The sequence below is a fragment of the Panthera leo genome, chromosome A2, assembly GCF_018350215.1.
Source record: "Panthera leo isolate Ple1 chromosome A2, P.leo_Ple1_pat1.1, whole genome shotgun sequence".
NCBI lineage: Eukaryota > Metazoa > Chordata > Mammalia > Carnivora > Felidae > Panthera > Panthera leo.
The window spans coordinates 107,355,071-107,380,327 of record NC_056680.1 but is presented as its reverse complement, the minus strand read 5'-3'; the positions used below and the strand labels follow the sequence as shown (position 1 = coordinate 107,380,327).

At 33.4% G+C, this 25,257-nt stretch overlaps 1 protein-coding gene across 1 annotated transcript in view; it reads left to right on the top strand.

Annotated features, from left to right (window-relative positions):
- MEOX2 (mesenchyme homeobox 2) overlaps nt 1-25,257 on the top strand; it is a 65,654-nt gene that overhangs the window by 33,338 nt on the left and 7,059 nt on the right. The window contains exon 2 of the mRNA XM_042927591.1: nt 14,856-15,028. Within this exon, the coding sequence (XP_042783525.1) occupies nt 14,856-15,028 (173 nt within the window). The remainder of the gene's footprint in view (nt 1-14,855; nt 15,029-25,257) is intronic.

Below are 25,257 nucleotides of genomic sequence, written 5' to 3'. Positions count from 1 at the left end.
ACTTATTTAAGGTAACTCCTAGCCTTTCTTTGCCCACAGTAACATGAGCATAACCTCTGTGATTTACCCATTTTGTTGATTTGATTATCAGGTCAACACAGCATTAAGGGTTATTAATGAATCATAGAAAATTGTTTTCAGTTTTATAGATGAACTTTAGAATACTGCTTTAAATACTATTGTCTAGTCATTGAGGTCAATTCCAAATTAGCTAGGCATATACTCTTAACCTGATCAATCTTTCTTTTCTAAGACTTTATTACTGTAGACATTGCTCTTCATGATTTTATGATAGTTTCTGAATACCATAATTGAATTTGTGAAATAGTAAGGTGTTATGTTGTGCTGGGGCCTTTTTAGTAGGAGTTACTTTAGTAGGGACTTTCAGGAGTCAGTTGTTAAATTTTCAGGAAGTTTGAGAGGACAGTTGACATCACCTTAAAATTCATTAAGGTGAGACTATTTGCATCATGGAAAGTGGCAACTTGTATAAACCTGACATTTTTCACTACCTACCAGTACACAATTGGGACTGAAATATTGCACAAGTGGTAAAAAATTTCAAAATCTACAAATGTTTTATATATGTACCAGAAATGTGTATGAATTTGACTACATGCATATGTGACCAATGGTGATTACATAAAATAAAAGATTTTAAATGTTTAGAATATAAATATATATACATATACCCTTACACACATGCAAACATACATTTTTTTATTTGGCTTACTTTGAAAATAAAAGATAGTGCCATTTAATTATGCTCAGAACAAAAAACGTACTTTAATTTTGACTTTACTTTTTAGTAACAAAGCTGTAAAAAGAAAATATGAAAGAAATAAAATCATACAGACTTGCAAAACCCATTTATTTTTTTATAGGAAACATAATTAAACCTTGCTGATTGGCCAAAGAAATTATGAGCACAGCTGGGTGTTTTAAAATATGTATTGGTAGAAAGAGCTAAAAAAATAAAACCACCTCCTTTTTAAAATCAATTTCATTTTTAAAAAACACATCAAGATGTATTTCAGTAAAGGCTAGGTGTGAAATGACAGTTAAGTGATTCAAATAAAATTAAAAGACTAATAAATGTGATTTAGTAAAAATTTCAGTTAATTAAGTCTGATTCATGATACATCTTTAGTTTAATAATATTATTAAAAATAGGTGTATATTATTGAATTGGTACTACATCTTAGATATACACACTTTAAATTCCCTAATTTTTCTCTTTACAACAACTCCATGTGGGTTCTGTAAATGGGGAATCTGAATTTCAGAAGACAGGCTCAGAAGACCACACAGTTAGTAAGTAGCCACGGTGGATTTCCAACTCCAGTTGGCTGGCTTAAAGCTCCTGCTACTTTTCCCGTGGTCATGCTTCCCTTCCAAATATGTAGAAGTTTTAACCAGTATGTAAAGCTGTAAACTGATACAGCTTTAATTGTAATAATAATAATTCTGTTTAATCAATGCAAAACTTTAAAATATATATACTAAGATTTTTTTCCACTCATTGGAAATTATTACAAGATAAGCAGAGGATATGCTGTGTGTGTGTGTGTTGGAAAATTACATTTTAGGATAAATTGTACGTGCCTTCTGTAGAACACAGGTGTTGACTCTCAGGTGTTAAGTACAACAAAAGTGTTGATACTTCTAGCCCCTTTCCCTCCACAGTGTAGTGGAATACTAAATGCCATTTAATATCTAATTCTCATAAGCTTTTGAAACATTTCAAAAGCTATAGGCTGTGATCTATGACATGTGAAAAAATTATTAAATCATGAGTTTTGATGGAATGCCTCAATTTGATGTAAAATATTATGGATGTATAGATAATTGCATTTAAATTCTTGGGTTTCTGTGTCAAATGTATAATTGCATGTAAGACTTTTCAAAAATTTCTCTTAGAATTTTCCTGTGTAGCAATTCTTAAGGATTTACAGAATGTTTTGTACCATATGTAAGATTGAAGGAAGGCTTCATGGGTAGATGATTAGAATCTGTAATATATGCAAATATATATGTGTATCTTTTTATAATTGTCCCTCCCATGAAATTTAGTAATAATGATATTATTCAGGTATTTCCCACAAAATGATCTGACAAAAACACAGGTTATACACCACCAAACATTAAATTGTAATAAACAGCTGCTGTGATGTTATATCCCAAATATCTACTTATAATTATTTGTGGATTTATATTTAGAATTGATCTTTAGCTTTTCTTCTTACCTTGATTGTAAGCTACTTTAGGATTGGTATGATGTTGGACTGATTAATTTGATAGCACATGACACATTAAATTATATATATATAATTATATTTATATAATTTATATAATTATAAATATAATTTATATAAATATAAATATATATTTAAATATAAATATAATTTAGATTTAGATTTATATAATTATATATATAATTTTTATATAGTATATATAATTATATATTTATAATAATTATATTACATAATTATAAATAATTATATTTATATAATTTATATAATTATAAATATAATTTATGTACATATAAATATATATTTAAATATAAATATAATTTATATTTGTATTTATATGATTATATATATTATTTATATATATATACTATATATAGTATATGGCATATATATAGTATATATAGTATATAGTATAGTATATATAGTATATATAGTATATATAGTATATAGTATATATAGTATATATATATATAGCACATATATATATAGCACATATATATACATGTGTGTATATATATATATATAGCACATGTATATATATGTGTGTATATATATATATATATATATATAGCACATATATATATGTGTGTGTATATATATATATATATATATATATATATATATATATATATATAGTGGTGTGCCGTATATATGGCACACCACTCTCAACATAGAGTATAGGCTGTAGATACCTGCTTCAAAGGTGAATTATAGCATAAATTGTTATGTAAATCATACTTTATTATTGAGCCTCACGGTTCAACAATATTGTCAATTGCTAATACCCCTTTCTCCATAGACAGGCAGATTTCAGACTCAATTATCATTCACACTTTTCTTTGCCCAAGAAATAAACTCTAGAATCAGTCTCTCTGACATCAACCTCTTCCTTCATCTCTCAGAATAATATTTATTAACTAAATGGAGACCTCATCTTTTACTCTCTCTCTTTTTTTAAATGTTTATTTATTTTTAGAGAGAGAAAGAGAGATGACAAGTGGGGTAGGGCAGAGGGAGAGAGAGAAAACTCCCACTCAGGCTCTGTGCCATCGGTGCAGAGCCCAATGTAGGGCTCGAGCCCGGGTACCATGAGATCATGACCTGAGCACAAATCAAGAGTTGGTGGCTTAACTGAGCCACCCAGGTGCCCCTCATCTTTTCCTCTGTTATTCATAATGTTTTAGACTCTTGCCACCATTCAGGCTTCACTGGTCTCTGCCACCAACCACCTTTGCTTACATATTCTTTATAGCATAGGCCAACAGTTTCTTTTTTTTTTAATTTTAATTTTTTTAATGTTTATTTTTTGAGAGAGACAGAGACAGAGACAGAGTGTGAGTGGGGGAGGGGCAGCGAGAGAGAGGGAGACACAGAATCAGAGGCAGACTCCAGCCTTTGAGCTGTCAGCACAAAGCCCGACGCGGGGCTCAAACCCACAAGCTGTGGTGAGATCATGACCTGAGCTGAAGTTAGACGCTTAACTGACTGAGCCACCCAGGCGCCCCTAGGCTGACTGTTTCTAAACATTTTCTCCTCAAAAATCCTTTTCAATTATCATTTTATCCCCATACTCAGATATCACACTTTAGACTTTTTTCAAGTAAATTTAATTGCAGTTTTTCCCAACTCAAAATATATATGTGGTAAGTGGTGTAACAATGATGAAAAGAAAAAGGATAATATGACTTGTACATTTTGAGATCCATCAGCACGTGTTTGTCATTTTCATACTATGCCCAAATATACTCACATTAGATTGATTCTTTATTATTTGGGCAAACTATCAAATCACAAGCCGTTGATTTAATAACAGAGCTCTGATTGTTTATTTGTTTATTTATTTGTTTGTTTGTTTAATAGAAAGCACATATTCCTTAGTCACTGTGAACAGAATTCTATTTGTGGAGGATATTTAAAGAGTGTTCCATAAATGTAAGTTCTAAAGTCTTACACTTCTTCCTGTTGGGAAAATCCCTTTACAAAAATAATCACAAATTGACTTCAGTGCACATGAGTCACCCAAGACTGTTTTCCTTATTTCTGGTACAGCTGCACTAGAGAAATAGATCACAAAGCTTTTAACTCTAACAACAGCATTCAAAAGGAAACTAACTGCTGCTTAGTGTATGGGCCAGAATCCCTAGTTGGTTGGGATTTTATGATTGTTTTTATTTTATTACTTTTATATATTATTTATCTATTTAAGAGACAGAGAGAGAGAGAACACACATGAGTAGGGGTGGGGGAGAGAGAGAGAAAGAGAGAGAGAGAGAGAGAGAGAGAGAGAGAGAGAGAGAATGAATATCTTAAGCAGGCTCCATGCCCAGCATGGAGTCCCATATGGGGCTCGATCTCGCTACCGTGATATCATGACTTGAGCCACAATCGAGAGTCAAATGCTTAACTGACTCAGCCACCCCGGAGCCCTTTATTTATTATCTTTGTTTCCTTTTTACTGTGAAATTAAAGCAAAATCAATTTGTAAATTATTTGCATTTAATCTTCTAATATGATTATTTCTGAGGTTAAATAATAACTAAGTGATTTACTTCTCAAACCCTCTATATGAAGAAAATTATTAGGAGAAAACATTTCCATATAAATAAATATGTGCACAGTGTTTAAGAGAGTGGGTTTATTTGTTTATTAAATCCCCCTGAGCAGAAATTTAGACATTGATCCCTCTGAGCCTTATAAACTGTTACTTCACCAGTTTTATTGGAAAATCATAATTAAACCTTGCTTATTTCATTTGTAGACAATCAAAAGTGACACAGATATGTTAAGGTCTTCATTAATTTTCAATGTAAAATAGAAATTTGCTGGTTACTATGTAAATTCTAAACTTAGTAGGTTTTAGGTTGAGTTCTGATTTCAGAACAAAATTTTCCTACAGTTAAAAAAAAAACGAACTTTCTAAATCCTGATTCTATCAACCTATCACTGTCAATTACTGAAGTCCTGGAGTACAATGTTAGGGTCCTTCCTTGAGAATGGCTAGAACTTGCAACTGAGTATTGAGTGCCTGCAATGTGTGGGCACTGTGCTAACTGATTTACTTAATTTAATCCCCTACACTTTAATTATTTGTTAAAGATGAGAGAAAAGCAAGTTTAGTACTGAATAAGCAGATTAGTGGCAAAGACTATGCTATGCTCTTAACATCTGTTCATTTGGCATCTTGGGTAGTAAAGACTCTGTGTAGATTTAGCTTTCATAGCCTAATTTAGTATCACAATTAAAGGGTGGTATTTCTCAAATCTTTGTTTTTTGAAAAGGCCATGCAGTATGCAAAGGGTATTTAGGGAGTTCTGAAAATGTACTTATGTCTATTTTTACAGTTGACACGTGAGGCCTAGAAACATTGTGTGACACTATGAGACCTTCAATGACCCTTTAGTCACCCTGAGTCTCATTTTTCTCACCTATAAATAGAGCAGGTTTACAAATAAATGATTTGTAAGAATCTATTCAAATTCTAAAATTCATGCATATTAAATCAAGATGTATTAATTAAATCCAAATTTATTAATTAACTAAACATATTTAATAGAATAATTAAATTAGTATTAACTATGCTTTGATGTATTATAAAAACATAATACTCTTCTAAAATCTGTTGACACATTTCTAGAAGTATAGCTTAGGAAAATGGCAAAAAAGATTTATTTATTTATTTTTTTAAGTGTTTTGAGAGACAGAGAAGAAACATGAGCAGGGTAGGGGTGAAAGAGAGGGAGAGAGAGAATCCCAAGCTGATCCCAAAGAGCCTGACACAGGGCTTAATCTCATTGGATGCAGAGCTTGATCTCAGGACCCTGAGATCATGACCTGAACTGAAATCAAAAGTTGAACACGTAAGCAACCAAGCCACCTACGTGCCCCTGTTTATCTGGATTTTTAGTTGAACTGAAGTCCTATATAGTATTGAACAATGCTAAAATGGGCTTGAGGGTTGCTATAGACATATCCTGAGTACAAACCTGAATGCTGCTAAACATCCCACAGTGCCCAGGCTAGCTATCACCACCCATTCATCTTGAATATGTGCATATTTCACTGGACATAAATGTAATAAGAATTATCCAGTCCAACATATCAATCAATAGTGCTGGGGGTTGTAACTATAATCTGTGTGAAGTCTGTTCCTTCACTTGTGTAATATTCAGTCACTTTGGTTTTAAATTTTACAATAGTGACACTGATTTGGTACTTTTCTACCTGAACATGTTTAGATATATCATTATAGATACAAAATGAAAGTGATATTTCTCATGTTTATCTACTATTAATTGAGGTAGTAAGTGCTTTGAGAAGTTAATATAAGTAGTATTGCTGTGATGCTTTCTCTTTTTTTAAGCTAAAGGTGATTTAAATTCTAATAACAGAACAAAACCCTTTAGGGTTATGACTGGAATCATAATCCACAATCAAAGTGTGAAAATCAAAGATCCAGCAGAGATTCAGAATTAGGTGCTTAGTACTGGGAATATGAAGATTAATAAAGCACACTTCTTAATCTTACATTAGCTGGAGTCTAGAGTTCAGAGAAGCAAAGGAGATTTAAAGATAAAAACAAGCTCAATCACTTATAAGACTTACTTTTCTAACAATGTATTAGAGTCAGTGTGGTGACTGGACAAAAAAGGCTCAGAATCATAGCAAAAAACAAGCCCTCATACTCTTAGAAGATGGAGGCTTGTCTTCCACAATAAAAACAAAACAAAATGAAACACACACACAAATAAACCTTTTTTGGAAGCTATCCTGCTACATGTCCCAAGGAACTTACCAAGCTGCTAGCAGAATTGGTACTGAATTGTTGGTACCTCACTGCAAAAGCTATATGGTGTTTTCTGAAGTCATGAGAGATCTCAGGACTTTTTGCCCTGTTGACAGTTGTCAATTAGATGTGTCACGATTCCTCTGGCACTGCCAAGTTACTTCTTGCCTCTAATTTCTGAGAAGAGTTTCTCCCTTTGTATTCTTCAACACCATGTAACTCCATGCCATTTCCTGACATTTTTACTGAATGGAAGGTAAATGGAGGGGGGCATATATGGAGGTATACATCCTCTTCATGACCTTGTCTAATGTGTCTGCATGTATTACGATGTAAATGTGAATGCCAATATTATCTTTATATACTTGTTTCTAATTTAAGTTTATTTATTTAAGAGAGAGCATGAGCAGGGTAGTGGAAGAGAGAGAGAGAGAGAGAGAGGGAGAGAGAGAGAGAATTCCAAGCAGTCTCTGCACTGCCAACACAGAGTCCAATGTGGGGCTCAAACTAATGAACCACGAGATCATGACCCAAGCTGAAATCAAGTGTCGGATGCTTAACTGACTAAGCCACCCAGGCACCCCAGATTGTCTTTATATTTGCCTTCAATTACTGAATAAATGAGAACAGTAGTATGCATCATAGATTTATATTCTAGTTGAGGAGATAAAGGATCCGTGTAGTGACAGCATGTGGTAATAAGCCTTGGAGGAAAAGAATAAAGATCGTTTGATGAGACCTCAGAGGAAGGGTGCATTCTTTAAATTAATATAATCAGGAAAATATAATGGAATGCTGTATGTCAGCAGCTTTTCACTAAGGATTCCACTGGAGGTGCGAATGGTGATTGTTGTGAACTCCTTTGCTAGCAGGCACAATTCAAACATGTACGTGTGCCTTGTTTTGTTGGACAGATGGCCATGATATTTTGGTAGTTTATGTTTTCTCTCTGGGATACCACAAGAAGTATAAAGTCAATTCTGGGCATCTGTAACCAGTTTCTAATACTAGAAGCATCTAGCAAGATTGAAGAAGTTTACAGTTACCTGGAAGACATATGCTGGCGTTGTCTTTGTATTAAATACTTTGAACTTGGTAGTGAGAGCTAAGACTTTGCTAAATTTGACTGAAGGAAATTGCATTGTATTCCTATTTTGTGTGTCTTTGGCTTCTTTTTAAATTTCAATCAAAATTACTATTTTATTAAATATATGTGGAATTGTACAATATTAATTATGTTAATTTCATAAAAACTTGTTAGTTCTTTGTGTATTTTATTTTGTATTTATGTCACAGAGGAAGAACCATAAGGCTGACATCTTCTTACTATAAGAAAAAACTACATAGTAAATAAAAAATAAGAAGGGCAAGGTAATGAAATTAAAATCAATTGTTAACATGTCACTGTTTAAAAACAAAGGAACTCTGCTAAGAAGAGGCTGTAAGGTAAAAACGGATTCATATATTGATGGGCACAAAAAGTAAGAAATTGAAATGAGTTATTAAATAGATAACTTTTAGGGCACCTGTGTGGCTTAGTCAGTTAAACGTCCAACTTCGACTTAGGTCATGATCTCATGGTTCATGGGTTTAAGCCCCGTGTTGGTCTCTGTGCTGACAGCTCGGAGGCTGGAGCCTGCTTCACATTCTGTGTCTCCCTCTCTCGCTGCCCCTCTCCCCCTCGTGCTCTGTCTCTCTTTCTCAAAAATAAATAAACATTAGAAGTTTTTACATAGGTAACTTTTAGTTTTTTAATGATTTTTTTTATTCAAATACTATCAACACACAACACATACAAATACATAAGTGTTTCAGGTGTACAATATAATGATTCAACAATTCCATACCTTCCTCAGTGCTCATCAAGATAAGTGTACCCTTAATCCCCTTTACCCACTTTCCCCTTCCCCCCACCCAACTCCCCTCTGGTAACCTCCAATTTGTTCTCTATATTTAACAGTCTGGTTTTTGTTTGTTTGTTTGACTGTTTTTCTTTGTAATTTGTTTTGTTTTTATATTCCATATATGAGTGAAATCATATGGTATTTTTCTTTCTCTGATTTATTTCACTTAGTCTTATACCCTCTAGGTCCATCCACATTGTTGCAAAACAGTATGGACGTTCTTCAAAAAATTAAAAACAAAATGACCATATGATCCAATAATTTCACTACTGGGTACTTACCCAAAGAAAATAAGAACACCAGTTCAAAAAGATCTATACACCCCTATGTTTATTGCAGTACTATTTACAATAGGCAATATATGGAAGCAACCCAAATGTCCATCCATAGATGAATAAAGGTATGGGATAATTATATATATCCCATAAAGGTATGGGATATATATAAACTAGATAATAAAATTATATATATCCCATAAAGATATGGTATATATATAAAATAGAATATTACTCAGCCATAAAAAAGAATGAAAACTAGGGAACTCTTTTAAATTGGCTAAAATTCCTGTAACTGCCATTATCTCAAAATTATAAAGGAGAGAGGAAGCAAAGAGAAGGACTTTGTTACATTTGTAAGTTTATTCTAGGAATGGAACACAATGCCAAGGAAGATCATTACCTACTTTGCGGAACCATCTACATATATGTTGTGGATGACTTTAGTAACCTGAATATTTTCTTCATGCAAATTATGAGATCTATGTTTTCAAATTATTCATGTCCATACTTGCACTAAATTATTAAATTGGGACCAATTTAGGAACAACCCTGTGCTATTATTAGGTCTCTATGTCTCTATCTCTCTCATTTTAAAATGTGACCTAAAAATATATATATTTTATAAAGTATCTTATATCTTTCTTTTCTCCTTTCTGTCATTACATAATATAGCATGATTGTGTAATAAGTTACTATTGTAATATTTGCTGATATAAGCAGCTATTGATAAATACTGACACAATCATGTATGCTAATTTTTATTAATCTCATTTTAAGAATTAGTTGTATAAAAATAAGCTGAAGTGTAATGGGAGACAGTCAAATCTGTAAACTAAGATTTACCATTACATAATAGTAACTATTCTATTACATAAAATTTTTAGCTATACACAGTGAATCTTTCAATATAGCCCACCAAGTAAGAATCTAAATGCCTTTAACAGAAATAAGCAAGGTATGCTCTAAATTATTTATTCAAAACATATAGTTGGATATACAGATATAATAAAAAATGAATATATCTTCAATTTCACTAAACTGGAATTTATCTGACTTTCTTTATCCCTGAGAGCATATTAGACAATCCCATCAATAATCAAAGAGGCAGTGAGCAGGAAGGCTGGATGATGAAAAAGTACATCAACCAGTTGACAATCACTGGTCCAACCCATAGAATTATTTTTGCATGTTGAATACAACTATTACATTGCTATTGCTGTTACTAAACTAAAAAATGGAAATTCCTTTTTTTTAAGCTTTGAAATTTGGGTTTGCTTTATAAGTAAAAAGAAGATATTATTATAGCTGTATGTTTTTCACATCAAAGGCGCGAGAAATAGTGGATGTTTTCAGTGCATATTTCTATTGTGGATTTAGTATAATGGTTTTCAATCCTGTTTTTCCTGTAACATCTCAGTGTATAACAGACACATTCATTAGTAATAGTAACTCACTAAGGCTACGGTTCTCAAATCTGGAGAGTGGATCGTAGATAGGCAAGTGGATTTAAGAACCCCTGAGGAAGGTTGTTTACTCTGGAAAAAGAAATATGGAAAGGTTGAAATTCTTACCCATTTAGAAGCTGGAGTGGCAAGTTGGATAATTTACCATAAGGAAGTCTATTTCCCATTTAAATGTGAAAATTACTAGCATCAATAGGATTATTCTATAAATTTCCCCATCTCCATCCACAATCCTTATGCCCATGTAAAGATAATTATAGCTTCCTGTGCCAACTATTTGTGCAGCTTTGTTAATAATAAATGAATATCTGTCATTTTGAATAGAAAACAAAACATTGATACAAGAAGTTGCAAAGGACTAAAATAGGCTGTGGCTTAGAATTCATTCTTCCTTCAGAATATGAAACAAATATTCATTGTAGTCTAAGCTATAGAGACATTCCTTTACATTTTGATATTTTACAGACACAGGTAAATTATGTCCTTCATTTAAACAAGTTAATAAGCTTACCCAGGGTAGCCAAAAAAATATACTCAATCATACTTTAATATTTCTCTTTTGCTAAAAAGCATTCTGTGCCACTACTGAACAGACCAAGCCCTTACATTACTTGTCTTCAATAAAACATTATTATCTTTTGGCATCCCCTTGTACTAGGGGAAATAAAAAGTCACATGTGGAGAAGTTCTAAATGCTAGACAGAAATGATCCTTGGAGGGCAATTTTTATCCTCCACGGAAGTATTGCAGACTTCTTCCATTAGCATAGTCCCAGGGAGCAAAAGGTTAGGGAACTGGGACCGCCAGCTCTACCTGAACACATAAGTCAACATTTCCTCCAAGCAGCGAGGGAGTGTGAGAGTGCACCCACATGTGCATTAAAGTATCTGAGACAAGAAACAACAATTGTAATATTTTACATTGGAATATACTGTACAGATGGTGACATTTTGTTTGTGGTTGTAGGGAAGAAAGTAAGGCAGTTTCCAGATCCCACCCCCCCACCCCCAACACCTACCATTTGGCATTGGATATAGGAGGTTGAAGAAAAAGGAGAGATTTTTGCCTCAGTTGAAACAGCTGGGAAACAGATGGAAGCTGGTGTGCAATTTGCCAAAAGCCTGGTCCAAGTCTCCCACCCATTTTCCACCAAAGAAAAGCCAGTCAGGTGACAGTAGTAGAAGCCTTAGGGGTCAGCAAATGATGGGCTTCAGGAAATGCAAGAAAAAAAAATTAATCAAAGATATAGTAAATACAAGTCCAGAATTATAGTCCCAAGGAGCATGTTTTCAATAGCACCGAAAAAGTGGGAGCAAACCTGGTGAAAACCACAACAGAATCACAGATACACAGATGAAAGTGTCCACCGAATTAATTGATGTTGGTGTTGCCTCAATTACATCGGCATTCTCTCTCTTAGGTGATGAATTAAGGAAGCACACACCCACTCTTTATCATGTTAGTTACAGTATAATTATTCCATGTGTGATTATGGTAAATTTAAGTATGCACAGTTCACATTGTTTTAGTCACTGGATTTTACTGTGAGCTACTTTGGTTTGGAATTCAAGCATTCAATAAATTGCTTTTGGATTTAAATGTTGAATTATAGCCAGACTTTTGTTTAAATTCAGTCACTGGATGTATAAACCTCCTGTTGTATATTTCTAGTTAGAATGGGCATGTATATAGATCTACTCAAGTGACCATTCGTAACAAGCATTGGCCCAAATTTTGTGTGCTTTTTATTTGTGTGTGTGTGTGTGTGTGTGTGTGTGTGTTGGTTTTTAAGCACTTTTGAATACTACAAAAGTTAAAGGATTTCAAAAATAAATATAAATTAATAGGCTTTCCTCATTGTGCATTTGTTCATTCATGCTTATGTAAGGGACGGTGTTAACCGTGAATCATTCAAATTGAAAGGCTCATGAGAAAAAATGTTCTGACTTTGCTGTCAGTTTCCAGAGTTGCTTTACTGAAAGGATCAGAGTATTGTCCCCATATAAAGAATAATCAGCTTCAGATTTTAGACTGAGTATGGTTCCAAATTGGCAATAAAACTTGATTCACGTGAGAACATAGATCCTGTGCGAGGGACTTCTGAATATTCTAGGCTGTGACTGGGTTTCCAGTCTGTCAGGACAGCCAATGGAAAAATTAAATTAAAATAATTCAGTCATCTAGAAGATTTACTCACAAAGAATAGCTAAATGCTCCAAAGATGAAGAGATTGGTAAATCTATAGCAAAAAAAAAAAAAAAAAAAAGAAAGAAAGAAAGAAAAAAGGGGGGCGGTGATGATGGACTTCAGGTTCCACTTTGATTCAGATAAGTTGGCACTGTGTGCACACGGCCTACCTGAGAGCTGACACATCATCTATTACATAAGTTATATGTGATCCTAGTGGCTTACTCTAAAGTACAGCATGTATGTGACATGTCACAAACCATTTTTGCCTTGGATAAAGCCCTACCTTCTCTGCCAAGGTAAGGAACCAGTCAACACAGGAGTAAGTGTCCACACAGGGGTAAGCCCAGAAATGTGGTCACTGAAATCCGAGGAATTTCTGACTGCACCACTGCATCGGTGAATCATACTCTGTGATCCCTCAGAAGCAAAGTAATGGCCAGTGTCCCAATATTTTGATGCAGGCTTTCTGTAGCTGCTGCTACTATTGGATCTATACAGCTTTACATCTGGCCAAACAAGATTCTAGAAAGAATCAGAACTAAACTGTTCACATTAGAGCACCTTGTCTAGCGGATTCCCACTATGCAGGGAATTCTTGACTTCAGTTGGACTTTCCAGACAGACAGAAAAGAACACTGACATATGTATATTATATTAAATTAGTATTAAATACTAATAATATATATATAGTACTTAACATATTTAACTACATACATATAAATGCACATAGTACTTAGCATATTTAAGCATCATTGAATGAAGAAACAAATGTTTCTTGCCCTTGAATGTTGACCAAAAAGATCTTTCCTAAAGTATACCATATTACATTTGTCAATTTAAAAAATAAAATGTCACTCTTTGTAATTTTCCTATATTCTCTCATTTGGGCTCAAGAAGAGTTTGTTGTACTTCCATCTGATAAAGACATCACAATTTGTGTGTACATGCTCAAAAATAGAGAACTGAAGTGATTTTTAAGGGAGCACAAACACACCACTTTACCTTGTTTATGTTGCTATTTCCTGAAGATAGATTCAACATGAATCACTAGAGCTGGTTCAATTACCTGTTATTTGTTTAAACACGTGGAATTTTTTTGCATTATAGGCACACATTGTGTTCTTCGGTATATTAAGAATGTCTTCTAACATACATCTCAGGGATATGATGAGGATAAGTGAAATACTATATGTTAATTATGTCTTAAACTCCTAGGAAGAAACATGGAATAATACACCCTAAATTATTATTATTTCTACATGGCATTATAAGATTTGGTGTTTGGATAGCTTTTGTTAGGTGTTGTGCATCTTATGTTTATCTCATATATGATGAAAAAACATTAACAAACTTTGCATATTTTGAGTTATATGAACACAATTTTATTTATAGACTCCACATTGGAATATTTATTGTACAAAATTAAAGAATAGCAATGCTATTGTCCTTGAAGAGGCTGAACTTAAATGGAAATTAAAAGATCAGTAGAACACATTCATATGTATGCTTTGAGCTTGAACTGACTTTTATGGTCCAGTTGCTAAACATTTAAATTGCTTAAATGTTCATAAACTAAGTCAACACTTTTTTTAGGAATTATAAAATTTAATCGTACTTAGATCCCAACTGTATATATGTTAAACAACTTATTAGACATAAATTTATATCTAAAATTATTTCCTAGAAATGGTTTATTTTATATATTGATCTTTTCATTATAATAGCATATTAAGAGCAATTAAATTTTTTGTTCATATTTTGGAATTTAGGCTGTGAGTCACATGAGCGTAGATTGAAAAATAAGAAGTGTGTCTTATCCTGTTGTGAGATCAGTCTTAACTATCTTTGCTCTATTTTTCCCATGTCTAACACTACCTGAAAAAAGGAGTTACTCAATAAATGCTTCTGGTATGAATGTTGTGATTGAATGCATTTGAATGAACGAAGCAAATCTACTTCTTTCTTACTTTTTTTCTTTTTTTCAGATTCCCAGGAAGGAAATTATAAGTCAGAAGTCAATAGCAAACCCAGGAAGGAACGGACAGCTTTTACCAAAGAGCAAATCAGAGAACTTGAAGCAGAGTTTGCCCATCATAATTACCTGACCAGACTGAGGCGATATGAGATAGCAGTGAATTTGGATCTCACTGAAAGACAGGTAAAGTTGGATATTGTTGTGATTATGGTATTTTTAATTGCATTGAATCAATAATCTTCTCTTGCCATTTTTGAAATATCTAGATTTGTGGTTCTTAAATACCATATGGAAGACAGGTGTTCTATTCCATGATATTTGGGCCCAGCAAAATGACAAAATTCAGGATAAAATAGCAGTGTTTTAAGGAAAACTATATCTATTCAGTTTAAGGAATTATTCCTTATTCTGTAATTGTTTTTAAAATACTATTTCTTGTATATAATGATGGCATATAGTGAGCAATTTTGTTTGCTTAAATTTTAAAATCTCCTTATTTGGTATAGTAGAAAGCTGGCAACCCCATGTAACCCCATGTTAGTTTCCTCTATTGCTCAGGACAGGGTTTGCTATGTTTGTTACCATAACACATTAACCCCCAAACCTCAGTGACATAACAAAAATGTTCACTATTTGCTCGCTGTCCATACTTACAAGTCCAACATTACAAACTATCACTCACAGACCCAGTCTGACTCTCTGGCATCTCGACATGTGGTGTCCTTACTAACCACAGGAGGTAAGAAAGAGTTGGAAGTTCATGCATTGACCTTTAAATGTTTTCACCTGGAAATGACCCATGTCACTTCCATTTATACTCTAAGGCCCGGAAATCACCAGTGGTTCCACTTAAGTTCAAGGGGGCTGGGAAATGATGGGGGCAAGGGCATGCAGATTATTGGTAAATATTTCCCAACTATTTTTGAAATTATATTGGCTTCAAAAATCCAGAAATTCTGACATCAACTCAGAAAACGCTGAAATTATTAATGATCTGTTGACCTCAGTTGATAAAACCTAAAAAATACTGTTTAATTAGTTAAATTTAGGTTTTCTCTTGAATTTTATTTGCTCCAGTAGTGCTTCCAGTGCATTCTTTTTATGGATTCTGATTTGCCCTGGGAGAATCTAGCCTACTGATGGTCAACAGTTGCTAATCTTTAGAAAAACATTCCTGAAAGGCAAATCCAAACAACTTTATGGACAGTGCAGTTATGATTGGCACTCCCAGGACTAGAGTCTCATTTCCTCTTTCACTGTGTGCACCTCCTCTAGGGATCCCATTGGAACCAAAGAAATACCAACAGGGTGTGGACAAATGAATACTATCTTAGGAGAGCAAGTTATTTTATCCAATTTCTTAAATCATCTGCTTTCTTTCTGCTAATTTCTGTGCTTCATCTTTTGGTGGGGTATTTCTGGGTAGTAGAAATATAGAGAGAAACACTTTTATGTGGTTTTATTTATTGGCAGTTTATATTTTATTAAATATTATGACTAGTGCCTACGTTGTGAAGCACAAAATTCTCCTTCTCTTGAACTTTGCATACAAAGTTTCCCCCATAAGTGTACAACATTTGGCATGCAGGAGAGGAGAATCCAAAATCTGCATTATCAGACATCTTTTTTTTTTTCCCCATTTTTTTTTTAAACTGGGAACAGATAAAGGAGGGGAGGAATTACAGGTTAATGTATTTATACAGAGAGTGAATTCAATAAAAAGAAACCATGTTTTATATGATACATAGAGGAAACGAACGAGGATTTGCTTCCAAGCTACAGAAATAATGGGATTCAGTACTACTCTCTTAGTCAAGAGAAAAGTCAAGGTTCTCTTCTTGTTATTCCAGAGATAGCTGTGGTTATCTATGGTTATTTGATTATAAAGCAGAGATTTCATCTTTGGTTTAGAATAATTTCATTTTAGAAGCAATTCTATAAATTTGGCCTGAGAATTTTGAAGGTATTTTGGATATTTTGTTTTCTTCATGAGTTGCCATTCCTGATAAAGAGTGATGTGCAATTATATGCAAAATTATATACACACTTTTTAAAAAATATTTTTTAATCTTTATGTTTGAGAGAGAGACAGAGTGCAAGCAGGGGAGGGGCAGAGAGAGAGACACACACAATCCAAAGCAGGCTCCAGGTTCCAAGCTGTCAGCACAGAGCCCAATGTGGGGCTCAAACTCATGAACTGTGAGATCATGACCTGAGCTGAAGTCGGATGCTTAACGAACTTAGCCACCTAGGTGTCCCCCCTCCCCCCCACACACAATTTTAATCTTTGCCTTTTTTTTTAAAGTTCCCTATCAATTTTGTATCAGTTAGCTTTTTGTATGTAATAATGCACTTAAAAATCTTAGTGGCTTCAACCAATAACCAGTATTTAATTTGCTCACAATTTTGTGGGTCATAGATTTTGACTGGGCTCAAATGGGTTGTTATACTGCTGGGCTTACCTAGATCCATCATAGAGCTGTAGTCACCTGGTGGGTTTGAAGAGCTGGTTGGTCTAGACAGCCTCAGCTGGGACAGCTTGTCTCTGTTGTGTGTGGTTCCATCTTCTTCTAATAGGCTCCCTGGGACTTTTCAAATGGTGGTGGAAGCATTCCCAGGAGTAAAAGAAAAACAACAATGTACAAGCTCGGTGTCAGTGTAGAAGGAGACAATATAAGGGAATGGATACATGGAAGGAAGGCAACATTTGTTGGAGGCCATTACTAAAACAAGCTAACTATACCTTTATGGGGTAAAAATAGCAAAAAAATAAGTTGAGATATAATTGGGTTTGCGAAGAACTTAAATTTGGTTTTGTACAGAATTTTATCCTATAAAAATCTTTATTCACAATTTTGCAAGTTAATATGAAAGGGAGATGTATCCGTGTGGAATCCAAATTCCCAAAGTTGTCTTTAGGTGTGCCTGTATGACTCAGTTGGTTGTGTCTGACTTGTAATTTCAACTCAAGTCATGATCCTAGGGTTGTGGGATCAAGCCCTGCCTCGGACTCTACACTGAGCTTGGAGCCTGCTTAAGATTCTCTCTCTCATTACCTCTGTTCCCCTTCCTGGCTTGCACACTTTCTTACTCAAAACAATAACAAAAATTTAAGTCTTTACTGGGCCACTATTTGTTAGTAAGAAAAAATTGAATTATTATGATAAAAATTTGAACAAATTTCTCTAATTGGAATTGTTTATTCTTAGGCAAGTAACAATCTCCCTAAGGCACAAAATGGAAATTAATACTACCTTCTTGGGGCACCTGGGTGGCTCAGTTGATTAAGCTGAGGTTGATCTCAGCTCAAGTCTTGATCTCAGGGTTCTGAGTTCAACCCCTATATTGGGCTCCACGCTGAGTGTGAAGCCTGCTTAAGGAAAAAGAAAACAAAAACAAAAACTACCTTCTCTTGCTTCTACTCAGGTTTGTATGTCATAATAAATATGAAAGTATTTCTAGCATAAAGTATAAAACACAAGTGTCAACCAGAGGGGCGAAAAATCTTTGCCATTCAAGACATAGTGAATTGTCTGGTAATACAAATATTTGTTGAGCTAGATGCTAGAAATTACATCTTGCTAAAATAAGCTAGACAAGTCTCTGCAAGAAGTCATGGAAGGGCAAAAATCAAACAAGTATTAACAATTGTGATGAGTGTTGAATGTCACAAAAGAGGAATGACAGAGTTGTATGGGAGAATGTTCCTGGTTGTGCCAGCTGTTCATTTTATTCCTAGACTTCTATGCACGTGCAGTATCTTAAATTGAGAATCTGAAGGCTTTATTTATGTTTTGTGGGATGAATTTTACTATGCTGAGTTTATCAGAAAAATATTGTATGCTGTCAGGCATCAATTTTGATATTCTTAAAGGTCTGAAAACATATTCCTTCAATATGCCAGCACTCTTGTCCCAGTGAGATATTTTCAGTTTATTTTCTCAAGGTTGGGCTTTTAAAGTTGTAAACATAGAGTTATAAACTGAACCCATTTCATTCGTCTTCTTTTAATTGTCTTACAGTAATTGTAGTAATTTTGATTTTGTATTAATGCTATACATTAATGCTATAATATATAGTATTAATACAATGTATTAATGCTATAATGTATTAATGCTATAATTTATCTATGTAATCTATATCCTAACACTATATAGGAGTGTTAAATAACACTCCTTTTATAGGATTTCCAGATGTAAAATTATTCTAATTATAGGCATGCACTTTTTTCATTTCCATTCTGCAAGATTTATCTTTTCATACTTTAAAATAACCTGAGACTTATATCTAACTCCATATTGTGCAGTGTTTTCCTTAACTTTAATAGAACCTTTAGTCTCTTAAAATATTTTTCTTGACTTTAAAAAAGCTTTTCAAGACTTAAATGCAAAGGTAGAACTCATAAGTATATAATGTAAAGGGAAAAATAAATATTAAATAAGCTGCAACAATTTAGGGCAGAATTGTTTTAAGGAAATAACTTTCTCCTAAATGGAAACTTACTTTATAATCAGAAGTAATCTTCAGATGTACTTTCATCTAAGAATTTTATATAATTGCCTATGAAATATACATATGTATAGCTGTTAAGTTATTTGTATATACTCCTACTTTGCTTAGTGATATAAATCGCTAATCAATATATTTGCTACATTTTATTACAGGTCACATACATGTAATTATAAAGATTTACTCTGATGCTTAGGTTTCCCTTAAGGAAAAAAGTAAGATATGTTAAATCCTGAAATATCACTCACGACTTGAATTTTCAAGCCCCTATATGAAGAATAGTTCTGAAATCTCACAAAGAAGTCAGATTCTTATGTTTGTGTCTTCCATAATGCAGTGCCTCTGTAGATCAGGGGAGCCTCTAATCCCCTTTGAACTCCATCTGGCCAAAGAAGAAGAAAAAAAAGGCTCGTTCTGCAAAGTGATTCCACATTAGCATATAGGCATTAAATAAAATTATTTTATGCCAAATAAAAATGGAGATACTAGAACAAAATTGAACTTCAAATATTTTTAATTATATAATTGTTTTGTATAAGTTATCAGTCCAGTATCTCCCAGCTTCTAACTTACAGTTTCTAATTTACAACATATTCTTATATACCCTTCTGAATCAACAGCTAATAATCCTCAATTGGCAGAGCCACTTGGAATATTTTGAAGAGCCAGTTAGTCTAAAGACCCTCCTGTCCCAAGGTATTTTTACATTTGACATGCTTATTCTGGCCTTTTCATCCATCCAGGCACACTTGGAGAAAGCTCCTGCCAATTTTTTAATATCTCACAGTGGGAAGAGGAGGGAAGGCAGCTGCATGAAACTATAACAGGAGTGACAAATGGACATTTTTATACAGCTAAGGCTGCCAAATATAGAAAAAATGGAAGATCCATTTATTTCACAAAGCTAATCAAAGGTGCAATGTTGCAGAATTGTAAACTAGCAAAGATTACTGGAATAAACAGACCGAATTCATGATACCTCTGCCAAGATAAATGGAAAATCCCACCTAGTTGGGTCATATTCCATTAGTGGAAATGAGAAGGATTATGCTTTGTTTGTTACTCGTAAATCTTTAAATGGCTCAGTGCCAAATATTTTCAAAACAGGCATTGACTTTTTGGATCACTATGAAGGAGAATTTTCCACGTACCAAATAAACAGTGATTTTGCCTTTTGCTCAGCAATTTACACAATCCCTGTCCTTTGCAAGTTTATTTCTGTAAATTCATATGGACACTTTTTAGCTAATAAATTATTCTCCATGACCAGACATATTATCTGTTCAAGGTAATTCAAGACTACCTGTGTAGCCAATGATGTTACAACATTTTCTCATTTCTTAAGGTAGTATTTAACAGTCACCTGCAGTAACAGTAAGATGTTTCTTTGTTTAAATCATGGTGTGTCTGCCATTTTAAAAGATTAAATATGAGTTGACTCCTACTGAAAAAATGGCGGGAAGCATAAGGTAGAGGAGTCGATGGTGGAACATGACAGAATCTTATTTTCTAATGTAGAGAGGTATTGCCTGAGTACTGCTGTTTTTTTTTTTTTTCTAAGAAATGCATATTGACAATGTACAATCTAAAAGCCAGAATCAGAACTATCTAACATACTACAAAACATTAATTCTATGATATAAGAAGAGTAATGAATGAGAGTCGATTAGAGAGCAAGATCTAGAAATAAAAAATCAATTATTTAACCCTCTCCCAAATCAATTTTTAGAAATACTACCTATATAAAGTAGAAGACTGAGAAAAAAGCAATTGATTTCTAACAGTTTACAAATATAAATATCTAAATGTGAAATAATAGAAAAAATATTAGAAAAATAAAGCCCCGCCCTTATTGAAATAGCCTTGAAAATATATAAAAAATCAAGTTTTAAATGCTGTTAGATCAATAGAGATAGAAATATACATATAGGTATATAAATGGATATATACACATACATTCGTATGTATGCCTGCGTATATGAGCCTTTATGATTCTTGCTGTGAGCATTCATCCAACTGATATAATGAAAGCATAAGGATAATTCTCTGTTTAATCTCAGAATTTCTATATTTTATTTCCCAATTTATTCCATACAGAAACAAATGTATTAATTTATACTTGATCAGTAAATCAGTAATAACATTCTGAAACATAACATATACCGCATCACAGGATCACCATTTAAAGTGTAATGCTAGGGCACATGGGTGGCTCAGTCGGTTAAGTGTCTGATTTCAGCTCAGGTCATGATCTCGCAGTTGGTGAGTCTGAGCCCCAAGTTGGCCTCCGAGACTGGAGCTTGGAGCCTGGAGCCTGCTTCAGATTCTGTGTCTCCCTCTCTCTCTGCCCCTCCCTCTGTCTGTCTGTCTGTCTGTCTCTCTTTCTGTCTCTCTCAAAAATAAACATTAAAAAAAAAGAATAGATTTTTAACTTCACATCTCTTTATCATTTTTCTTTCTCATTTTTTATGCTGGACAGTTTTTTTTTTTTCAAGTGTTGAAATATTTCCAGTTGTTAAGGTTATTGACTTTTTTGTGGTCAGTGCATATGAATATGATAGTAATAATTACTATTATTCTTAAAATAATATTGGCTCTAAGGAGGTGGTTCCTAAATCTAAAAAATTAAATGACAAGTATAGTGAAGGCTTATATATATTATAATAATGAACTTAAGGATGTCTAGAAATAGAATATTAATTTCATTAAATTGAACCATAGGAAGTTGCCCATTGTTCTTGTATCCTGTTAAAAATAGTGTGCTCCTATGTTTAAACCACATATTTATATTTGATAGATTTCACTTAATTAGATAAAGGTTAGAAGAGATGGTTAGTCAAAATTGTATATACTGACCGCGATATGTTGCTAGCTATTGTTACACATCATCCCAGAGATCAGGCAAAATATTGAGAACAAATACTGTCATTCTAGTTGATCTCATTGGTGTGAACAAAATAAGTACCAATTGTGGCTCAGAATACACAAAGTCCATACAGAAAAGATTTGCTAGTCAGGAATTTTTTAACACAATAAAAGATAAAGGTGCCTGATTTGGTTTTGATTGCACATGTCAAATATCAAGTATCCACACAAATTTGCAGAAGTCATATGTCATACTATACTTAGGTAAACAGTTAAGATAACCAAAGGTACACCTGTTTTTTAACTGTATGAAAAATAGGGTTAGGAATAATGAATTTTGATTATAAATTAATATTATTGAAATAGACCATTAAGTTGAATTTCATTAGGTATGGCAGAAAAGGTATCGTGGTTATCATCTATTACTATAGTGACATTTCTCAAAAAAATCAATTAAAAGGAATCACTCCTCTAAGAATTTTACTCATCATGTGAATGGCTACTTTGGTTTGCATTTTTAGAAAGGAGAATGTTCTGTTGGCTTGTAATAATACCCATAACATTATAATTTATTATGGAGAATTTCATTTGTTGCCTCAAAAAAGTTTTTTTGTTGTTGAATATATAATTTGCTTATGACTCACAACAGCTGATGTGTATTCAGTTTGTTTAAAAATACGCAAAATAGTAAATGTTTTATGACTACATTAGTGAGCCTGATTCTCAAGCATTCTAAAGAGGGAAGAAAAAGAAGCTTCAAAAGTGAAAATCATAAAGGCGAGGAAATGATTCATTGCTGAAATAGAGGATAAACATCAAAACCAGCCCTCCAAACAAGAATTCAGTCTTTAGTCATGGAATATGTCCTAATACCCTTCAGCCTCCTACACATACAAACAACCACTTCCCAACCCCATGTTTCATGGCTGTAGAAACAGGACAGTCAACTGGTTGCTCCCATGAATTTCTTGGAAATGGCTGAGGGATTCCTTTTCTGTATAAGATATAAATCTATTCAGGCAGGAAGAGTAAAGAAGCTTTCTTTTCCTCATTTTTCATGCTTACCTTATGGAGCATTCTTGGTTGTAATTCTTCAGTTCAACTGCTGACTTTGCCACTGAATTACGTGGGTAAGTCTTTCTAGGGCCTATTTACCTTGGCTTACTAGATCAGCTGCCATGACCAAATATAATCACAGGGAATGTGATTAAATCTGAAAATTGTACTTATAAAATTATTCTTTGCATGTTTTCACATGGTAAAGATGTGAACAAATGTTTGTTAGACCGTGTATTTCAAGTGCCCAGATACTAATGAAAACATTTGAAATATTAAAGCTACAAATTCCAGATGTTTAGAGACCTCTAGATATGTCACTGAAATAGTCCGTTTTTGTCCAGATGTTTGGTATTACAATAGTTTCTTCAAAGGGCAGGTATTTACGGTGTTATATAAATATGGGTTATAGCATTGGGTAGTTCAACATTCTCTCAGTCTCCTTGCCTCTGGCCACCTTAGGAAATTGTGTGGCAGTTGCAGACACATATTTCATTTGCGTTCTGCTGTGATATATTGTGAACCCTAAAAAGACAGGTATTTTGAACTTTTATATAGAAGGATATAATGTGAATGACTAAATAAATTAAATAAAAAGGTAAAATGAATGTTTACCAAGTGGCAACAGTGATTCTCACAGTATTATTAAATACAAAAATATTATTACTAGATTCTGAAATACATCATTTGAATAAATTAATCACAGCAAAAATCTCTTTGCTGCTTTATTCAGTAAAAGGAATCAAGATGGGAATAAATGCTTTCCTGTTTATTTAAATAGTATTTTGATCATCTAGACAATATGAATACTAAATACTTTGTTGACTAAGGAATAAAAAGTGAGAATTCTTCCTAATAAGTAAATGTTCTGAAAAGTAAGGTATATAACTGACCACTTTAATTATTCACTACTATAATACAGCAGGCTATTATATATTTGTTACTTTTTAACATGAATATTTTTTGAAAAATACCTGCATGCCTAGATATTAAGAGTCTATAAGGTTTGGTTCATATGGTTTGATTTCATGAATAATAGTATTTTTTCATAATTCAGATTCTTGGGATAAAGAATTTATTTTATTATTTTTTTAAGTTTATTTATTTATTTTGAGAGAGAGTGACAGAGAGAGCATGTATGAGCAAAGAAGGGGCAGAGATAGGGAGAGAGAGAGAGTTTCACTGCAGAGCCTGACACGGGGCTCAGTCTCATCATCATGAGACCATGACATGAGCCGAAATGAAGAGTCAGACGCTTAACCAACTGTGCCACCCAGGTGGCCCGATAATTTATTTTTATCAGAGTTGTTAATCATACTACGTAACATGACAATACACGCTTTATATGGAATCTTGCCTTAGATCTGAGCTTAAAAATGGGAATATTTGAAAAGCAAAAAAAAAAAAAACAAAAAAAAAAACAAAAAACTTCATTTATCTAGTACTTTTCAGAAAAATGGTAGACCAGAATATAATATTGGCTTAGGACCCCCAAAATAATAAAAGCTCACAGAATTTGTATATCGTGCTCCAAGATGAACAGATTTAATTGTATGCAAAATGTTTGTAGATCCAATATCCTAGAACCTATAGTATTACTCTATGTTACTGGGACAAAAATTTCAGATACCAATAACATCAAAAGCATGAGATTCTCAGAGGAAAGAATTTGCTATAATAATTGTGTGGCAGCATAAACTGAGAGGCACATTGAGCCAAGGGTAGAGTTCTATACCATATCATGGAATATTAGGGGAATCTCTTAATAGTGAATTAGCAGTGATACCAACCAGAACAACAGTTTACATATATTCCTTATTTTATTTTATTTTATTTTATTTCATTTCGTTTCATTTTGTTTTGAGTGAGAGTGTCCTAAGTAAGCTGCACACTCAGCATGGAGCCTGACAGGGACCTTGAGATCCCACTACCTTGGGATCATGACCTGAGTCGAAATCAAGAGTCTGATGCTCAACTGACTG